This window comes from Ochotona princeps, chromosome 9 (genome assembly GCF_030435755.1).
Source record: "Ochotona princeps isolate mOchPri1 chromosome 9, mOchPri1.hap1, whole genome shotgun sequence".
NCBI classification, from domain to species: domain Eukaryota; kingdom Metazoa; phylum Chordata; class Mammalia; order Lagomorpha; family Ochotonidae; genus Ochotona; species Ochotona princeps.
In genome coordinates, this window is record NC_080840.1 from 79,272,569 (window position 1) to 79,281,409 (window position 8,841).

The following is an 8,841-nucleotide window of genomic DNA, read 5'->3' on the forward strand; positions in this document are numbered from 1 at the left end:
TGTCTACAACCAACTGAACAGCAGCTCCACCTACCTTTGTATACATAATCGACAACCCCACAGAGATTTCTGTAATCTATTTAGGCATTGTCTGCCACTGTGGAGTTGCTTTTTATGATCAATGTGAGCTTGGAAGATGATGTTGGTGATAACATCGTAGCAAATGGGCCTTTTACTATTCCTGCTCTCTCAGCTACCCCACTCATCATATGATAATCAAGGGTGTTAAGTCCCTACATGTAGCAGGAACCTATGCTTAGTGTTGTCCTCCCACATTGACCATAGGCTAATCAAGGATATTAAGTCCCTAGATGTAGTGGAAATCTATTCTTTCCCTCTGTCCATAATCTTTAGGTCCCTCATTCCGTGATACACTTCCTCCGTTAACTGATTCAAGAGTAAGTTGTAGAATAAGGATTGTAATAGAAATGTGTTACTGATTGACATGTACCATCTATTGACAACTTCTTGACCACAGGATTAGGGCGGCTGATATCCTGCCTCAAGGTGAAACAATTGGCAGAACTATCCTTAGCAATGCCTGCCTGACCAGTTGTGAAAAGTGGGTGTCAGAATTTGTGAAGGCTTCTGTATAAAAAAAGAGAACAGTTTTTAAAATTGTCCATTATGATCCTGAAACTGTACTGGTCCATTTATTTTCTATGCCTACTCCAAGCACCCTTCTCAAGTTCTGAACTTCACTTGAGCTGGACTCTGGCAACTGGCAGAGAGCTGGATGTTCAGTGGGGTTGCCACAGCACAAACCTATATCCATGTATGATCCCATTGCATGCAAGTTGAAGCCCAGCCACTAGGCTACCATGCCATACCCTCATGCTTGGTCTTTAGAAATGACTTAATGTGAGCCTTTGGATGATTTTCTCTACACTTCATACATGAGTTGAGAAAAAGCCAGTTTCTTCAACTTTGTCACTCATGTAGCTGCCTAACTCTGAGAGCTGAACAGCCATAGAATGGCCGGTGCAGATTTGAAGCTGTGTAGTAGCAGCTATTTCCTTGCTGGTTGAGAGACAACCAATACAATGGGAAGTGTCTTATTCACAGGTTCCTATCCATACAAGGAATGCTCAGGCGACACTTAGAAATTTAAGACCCTTCTGAAAAATTTTGCTGTCACCATTTAACAGGCACATCATCTCCTGACTCTCTCCCAAGAAATGCTTTTTGATTCCCTCTGTGTTCTACATTCACCTAGTCACTTTGCAAATAAAACTACTGTCTGCAAATAAAAAAAAAAGTAGAAAGAAAGAATGAAATCCTATTTCTCAAGTCTCATTTTCATACAATTTCCCTTTCATATTGCGCTGCAATTATGGCCAGAGCTAATGCTAAGCATCTTTGTGGCAATGCAGCTCTCTTTTCAGTTATTATATAAATTTTGTGATTAAAACTTGCCTGAAGATTAGTTCTTGACCTTTCTGATTAGCTCCAAGCAGCTCATTCTTTCCACGGGAATCTGAAATGAGGAAAAGAGTAACCACATCTATGAATCACATCTAAATGTTTCTTTTCAAATGTTCCAGTGAAGCCAATGAGATTTGTTGCCAATCTAGATACAAGACATTTTCATATTAGTGAAATGTGGACATTTATGAGCATTTTTAAATAGGCATTACATCTCATCTATTAATGCCTTAACATAATAACTATTTTTTAAAATAAAAATTTCAATTATGTGAGATTACATAATTAACTTAAAGTGGGATATGACAGAAAATGTGGTATAAAAATTCAAAAGAATGCTTGGGGTATCTTAACCCTATCTCATCACTAGTTTGTCTTTTCCTGGCTACTCTGCTTCAAAAACAACTTCCTGAAAATGTATCTAGGGAGGTGGCAGATGTGATTCAAGTGTTTGGATCAAGAAAAGACCCATATATACTTCCAGATTTTTGGTCACAGGCTGGCAAATTGCTAGAATAAAACTGTACATGGAGACTATAGAATGCCTGTGTCTCACCAGCTGTCCTTCTGAAAGAAACTTGAAGGAAAACTCAACTATAATTCCAGTCAACATTCACTGAGCTATGTATCAATTCCCCTGCCAATTATGTGCTGACCTACTTGGAAGTCTCTGCTTCACAGGTTTCTCCACTGTCCATGGTGCTGATTCTTGCTCCAACTTGAAGATCACATCAGGCTTTGTCATGGAGTACCCTGTGAATGGAGAATGATGCAGATTTTCCAAAATCACCATTAGTCCTACCAACTACTACACTTTATAAACTCTTCTTTCATTTGTCATCTATACGGAAGTATTCTGTTTGGGTATGACAGAGTTTAACTCACCCAAGGACAGCAGATTGTGGTAAGTCTCAAGCATCACCTCCTTATACGGGGTCCTCTGAGCATTGTCCATTGTCTGCCATTCTTCCTGAGTAAAGTCCACAGCCACATCTTCAAATGACACCAACACCTGTAACAGCATATGTCTCCTCACTTCTGGTCTATTAAATAGAAACACTGACAGTGCATTCTTTGTATATTTAATTTGCAACTTCTATGGGCACAGTTCAATTTATAATTTACACAGCATCACAGAGTAACAGTTAAATGAAAATACCTTGTGCTGTGTTACTTTTGCAATTTCAATATTACAGCAGAATATTCCTTATTCTCATAAAGGTTGTTTTCTCTAAAGATTCTAATTCTAATGAACTGTTGAAGGCATTGCTAGAATAGCTCTCCAAGTAGAAGTTATGACTCTGTTATTGCCACTCTGATTTTCAACTAAATTAACATAAATAATCATACTGACACTGAGCCAAAATATTAACTCAGCAGCTATAATACTAAGCTGAGTTTAATTCTCCCGTGTGTGTTCAATTTGCATCTTCTATGAAAGCAGTTTAATTTGCAATGTATATGGCAAATAAGGTAAAAACAAAATAAAACCTTTTGTTCCGTATTATATTTGCAATTCTAAAGCTACAATTCCATTATTATCCTGCATCAGATTGTTTTCTATAATGAGCATAAAATGAGTTCATTGCACAATCTTTAGATACACACGAGCTAAATAACATGCTAGATTAGATAATTAAGATATATACTTAATATTGCACAAGATAATGATAAGATTTTTGAGTAGCTTACTAATGATATCCTCAAACATACTGAGTTACTTAAAAATATTATAAAGCAATAATAAACTTCAATTTTCTTATTTTAAAGTGAAATAATGAAATACTGAAAACATTTTTAATCTGTACTTGCATGAATAAATATTTCCTACAGTTTATTTTGGAATTAAATATCAGTAACATATGATCATATATATCAATAATACATATCATACATGTACATACACAAAAGTTTAAAAATATAGAATACATATGCATGTAATTCCAGTGTATAAATATATAAAACAATATATATTTTTTCACTTTTAGGTATGTACATATTAAAACTCTCTACCTTGTTTTTGATTTATTTTTTATGGAATAACATAATTAAATGGAAGTTTTAATTTCTACATAGCAAACTACAGTTTAGGAGGGAAACAAATGATAGTCTCTTAAACAACTATCTTCTTCTGACAATTAGTTGGTATAAGCCAGTCATAGCCTGGCAGCGGAACAGAAAATTTACATATAACACAAATGCCATGCTGTAACAAACTTAATCCTTTTTTTTTATGTTTTGGAAGTGCTTTAGCATTAAGCAATTATCTGGGTTTTTCTTTTATTTCAGTTATTTATTTACTACCTTTTTTAAGATTTATTCATTTTATTACAAAGTCAGATATATAGAGAGGAGGAGAGACAGAGAGGAAGATCTTCCGTCCGATGATTCACTCCCCAAGTGAGCTACAACGGCTGGTGCTGTGCCGATCTGAAGCCAGGAACCTGGAACCTCCTCCAGGTCTCCCAAGCGGGTGCAGGGTCCCAATGCATTGGGCCATCCTCAACTGCTTTCCCAGGCCACAAGCAGGGAGCTGGATGTTAAGTGGAGCTGCCGGGATTAGAACCGGAGCCCATATGGGATCCCAGCATGTTCAAGGCAAGGACTTTAGCCACTAGGCCATGGTGCCAGGCCGTATTTACTACTTTTAACATTAAAACAGAGCTAATGTAACTGATATATACAATTTTAAGAGCATGATACTTTCTTTCAACCTTCCCTTTTTCCCTGTTGGTTTTTTTTTATGTGATCACAGTTTTCTTATTTTTTTCTTAACTCATCAATTTTTTTCTTTAGAAGAAATTCAACTTTTTTAAAAAAAATTACGTTGAATTATGTGGCACAGTTTGATAGGCTCTGGGATTCCCCTGGCACCTCCCTGTAAAAAAAACCTCTACCTTGGTTAGGGTTTTTAACATAAAGTGGTGTTAGATGTTGTCGAAGGCTTTTTCTGCATCTATCAATGCTATAATATGATTTTTTTTCTTCAGTTTTGGGATGTGGTGCATCACATTTATGGATTTCCATATGTTGAACCATCCCTGCGTTCCAGGGATAAATCCTACTTGATCTGGATGAATGATCTGTCTGATGCTTTTTTGAATTCTATTGGCTAGGATTTTCTTTTTTTGTAGACTTTTCATAGATTTATTTCTGTGTCATGTTATATATAGCTATGTGCATATAGACCTTTTAAAATACATTCTATATCCCTTTCCCTTCCCTCACCAAAGTCACAACAGGGTACCCCAAGCCTTGCAGGACCACCACCAGGCTCCCCAAAATGCTCAGGGCTAACAGAACCTTGTCTCAACATCTTCAGAACAACCGCTACCTTGGGCTCCCGGGGCGTCACATGCAGCAACATTCCCAGAATCCCAGGGGAGAGAAGGGTGGTGAGTAGTGTGAGAGTGTGGCAGGCTGGCTCCCGGAATTCAGGGTGGACATTCAAGGAAGGGCCCTCTGGCTCTTGAGATGCGATCCACACAAAGGGGTAGCAAGCAGATTGAGGGGGGTGATGGCAGGCACGCAGCTACAGGGCACAGAAGGAGCACCTGCGGGCTATGCTGGAAGCAGAGCAAACCCCAGCAGAGCTGCTCCCATGCTAGGGACAGGAAGGAATGCGTGCTGTCTTTAACACAGCACAACGGGGAAGGCAACAAGGTGACACATTAGAAAAGTCATGTAAAACCAAAGTACCTATGAACATGTGACCTGTACTTGCCTCCTTCCCAGAGAAGGTGCGATCTATGCTTCGGCTTGGGGGCTGGTGCGTTGTGGGGGTGAAAGTTCATGACCTGAAGATTATCAGCTGGCCAGGGGCACAGGAAAGCTCTCTCAGAACTCCTAAGGGCAGGCAGGCAGCTGGGACCCCATAGTCCCAGGCAAGAAATGACAGTCCCTTCAGTTTGACTTGGACCAAATTTTGGCACTCCCTTGGAGCCCTTTGCCCTTGGAGGCCTTTTTGCTGGGCTGGCACTGATTGGTGCCCGCAGCTGGCTCCCTCAGCTCCGTCAGGTGCTGCTCAGCGTCTTGGGAGGTTGCTGAGGCTGCTGCCGCCGTGGTGGTGACTTTAATGGTTTTCTTAAGGTTGGCAACCTCACTCTCAGTCTGCTGCTTGAGGCCCAGCTGCTGCTCCTTGTGCTGGTTTGCCAGGCTCACTTGCTCCCCGATGCCTGACAGCACATCCTCACAGCCCGCACAACACTCCTGCAGGGTCCGGGCAATGGCACTGAGGCCCTGGCGTTGGATGTCCCGCCCGATGCTGTAATCTACCTCCAGGCGCTGGTTGTTCTGCTCCAGGGAGCTGCGAAGCACGTCGGCATACATGGCCTCAATCACCAGGTCTTCCAGCTGCTGCACGTTGCGCAGGGCCAGGGCTTCGAGCAGCACTGTGTATGGGATGCACTTGACTTTAGCAGCCAGGCTGACCACTGAGAAGTGTCGAAGCTTATTCTTCTGTGCCTCCGTGAGTGGGGGCAGGTTGCAGGCTTCAGCTAAATAGTCAGCATAGGTCCCGTAGGTGAACACCGTGAGCAGCCGGAAGGTGGAGGCGAAGTCGGTGTCTGTGAGCTCTCTGGCATTAGGCATACCCAGCAGTTCCCCAAACACATAGACACCGGGGGCCTCCAACACCTGGTGGATGAGTGTGGCCAGCACAGCACCCTTAGCCGACTTGGCGAGCAGCAAAAACTGTTTCTGGTTCTGTCCCGTCAAATTCACCTCAGCACTCATGGCTGAGCTGCAGGGGTCGGCAGGGGACACAGGAACCTGGGCTCAAGGATATCTAGAGCTGCAAGCAAAGAGGATGTGAAACTAGAGGTACCCCGCACGCTGCCAAGAGGGGCTGGAGCCCAGCTCGGCTAGGATTTTGTAGAGAAGCTTAGCATCAATGTTCATTGGGGAGATCTGTCTGTAGTTTTCCTTCTCTGGTAATTCTCTATCCGGTTTTGGGATTAAAGTGATGTTGGCTTCATAGAATGAGTTTAGTAGAGTTGCTTCCTTTTCTATTATTTTGAAGAGCTTGTAGAGGATTGGAGTTAGCTGTGTTTGGAATGTTTTGTAGAATTCTGTGGTGAAGACATCTGGGCCTGGGCTTTTCTTTGTTGGGAGATCTTTAATCACTGACTCTATCTCTGCTTTGGTTATGGGTTTGTTCAGGTCTTCTGTTGCCTCTGAGGTAAGCCTTGGTAAGTGGTGGAAATCTAGGTACCTTTCCATTTCCTGGTGGTGTTCTGATTTGTTGGAGTACAGTTCCTTGTAATAATTTTTAATTGTTTCCTTAGGGTTGCAGTGTCTGTTGTTATGTTGCCTTTTTCATCTTTGATGCTGCTAATTCTCGCTTTCTCTTCTTTTTTTCTTTGTCAGTTCGGCCAGTGGGGTGTCTATTTTATTTATCTCCTCAAGAAACCAGCTTTTCGAATCATTGATTTTGCATATAGTTTTTTTATTTCTATTTGGTTTGTCTCCTTTGTTTTGGTAATTTCTTGTTTCCTATTGTTTGTGGGGTCATTTTGCTGCTGTTTTTCCATTTCCTGGAGGTGTGTGCTTAATTCCAGTATTTGGTGCCTTTCTTGGGCCTTGATATGAGCATCAATTGCAATGAATTTACCACATAACACTGCTTTAGTGGTGTCCCACAAGTTTTGGAATGTTGTATCTGAGTTTTCATTGATTTCCATAAAATTTTTATCTCATCTTTAATTTCTTCTCGAACCCATTCTTTGTTTAATAGCATATTGCTCAACCTCAAAGAGTTTATATATTTCCAGGGACATTTTGAATTGTTGATTTCAAATTTCATTCCATGGTGGTCTGAGAAGGTGATTGATTCCAGTCTTTTTGAAGTTAGTTATACTTGCTTGTGTCCTATCATGTGATCTATCTTGGAGAAGGTTCCATGCTCTGTTGACAAAAAATGTAAAACCTGCGGTCTAGGAATATAAGGTTATATAAATGTCTACTAAGTCCAGTTATTCTATTGTTTGTGTGAGCTCTGTAGTTTCTCTGTTGAGCTTTTGTCTCATTGATTTGTCTATTGGTGTTAATGGGCGTTCACATATGGCTGGAATATTTTATGTTCATCTATATCTCCCTTAAAGTCTGTAAGTAATTGCTTCAGGTATCTGGGTGCATCTGAATTTGGGGCATACATATTAAGGATGGTAATCACTTCCTGATGGATCATTCCTTTAAACAATATCAAATGCCCTTCCATGTCCTTTTTAATGTTTGTCACATTGAAGTCTGTATCATCTGAAATCAGGACCACTATACCAGCCTTTTTTTCTCGTCCACTGGCATGAAATAACTTTTTTTTAATCCCTTCAGTATTTTTTACCCTTTCTTCCAAATAATAATAGCCATTCTGACAGGGTTGTGATGCCTCGTTGTGATGTTGACTTACATTTCCCAAATGGCTACATTTTGAGGACAATCTGCTGAAGTCCTTTGATTGTTTCTTTACCCAACAGAGAATGTTTAGGTTGTTAAGGTAACATGGAGCTTGAAAGATAAAAGTTGCCAATTTGAACAACACATGGAACTTCCTATGTCCTGATATTTGACAAATTATTAAGAGTGATATAGAGGGCTCAGCGTGGTGGCCTAGCAGCTAAACTCCTTGCCTTGATAGCACCAGGATCCCATAACGCAACCAGTTTTAATCAACACAGCTCCACTTCCCTTCCAGCACCCTGCTTGGGCCTGAGAAAGCAGTCAAGGATGGCCCAAAGCTTGGGCAACCTGAACCCACGTGGGAGACCTGGAGGAATCTGCTGGTTCCTGGCTCTGGATCAGCACAGTTCCGGCTGTTGCTGTCACTTGGGCAATGACTCATCAGATCGAAGATGTTCCTCACTGTCTCCTCTCCTCTCTGTATATCTGGCTTTGCAATAAAAATAAAAATAAAAATAAATCTTGAAAAAAAGGGATAGAGAAATCCTAACAATCCAAAAAGCTTATAATACAAGTACAATCTCTTTATCAAAAAACAAAAACCAAAAAACCTAATATTTCTTAATGAAACATGGCTTTTACTTAGATTTGGAAGTTTTTGTTTCCCTGTTTTAGAATCATTTATTTGAAAACCAGAGATAGAGAAATTGGAAAAGGGGCCTGGCACAATAGCCTAGGGGTGAAAGCCCTCACAATGCATGTACCGGGATGCCATAGAGGTGCCAGTGCGTGTTCTGGCTAATCCGCTTCCTAGCCACCACCCTGTCTGTGGTGTGGGAATGAGGTAAAGGACAGCCAAAAGCCTTGGGACCCTGAACTCGTGTGCTAGTTCAAGAAGAAACTCCAAGCTTCTGATCAGATCAGCTCCTTCCATTGCAACTCTTTCAGAGTGAGAGTAGATGGAGAATCTTTGTGCCCCCTTCTTTCTATATATCTGCCTCTCAAAAAAAATATACATAT

At 40.9% G+C, this 8,841-nt stretch overlaps 1 protein-coding gene across 1 annotated transcript; it reads right to left on the bottom strand.

Moving 5' to 3' along the window:
• Positions 1 to 4,904: 4,904 nt before the first annotated feature.
• Positions 4,905 to 6,241, bottom strand: LOC131481175 (COP9 signalosome complex subunit 7a-like). The gene has a single exon (XM_058668872.1). The coding sequence runs from the start codon at positions 6,157 to 6,159 to the stop codon at positions 5,329 to 5,331; it is 831 nt and encodes a 276-aa protein (XP_058524855.1). The 5' UTR covers positions 6,160 to 6,241; the 3' UTR covers positions 4,905 to 5,328.
• Between the last annotated feature and the right edge of the window lie 2,600 nt (positions 6,242 to 8,841).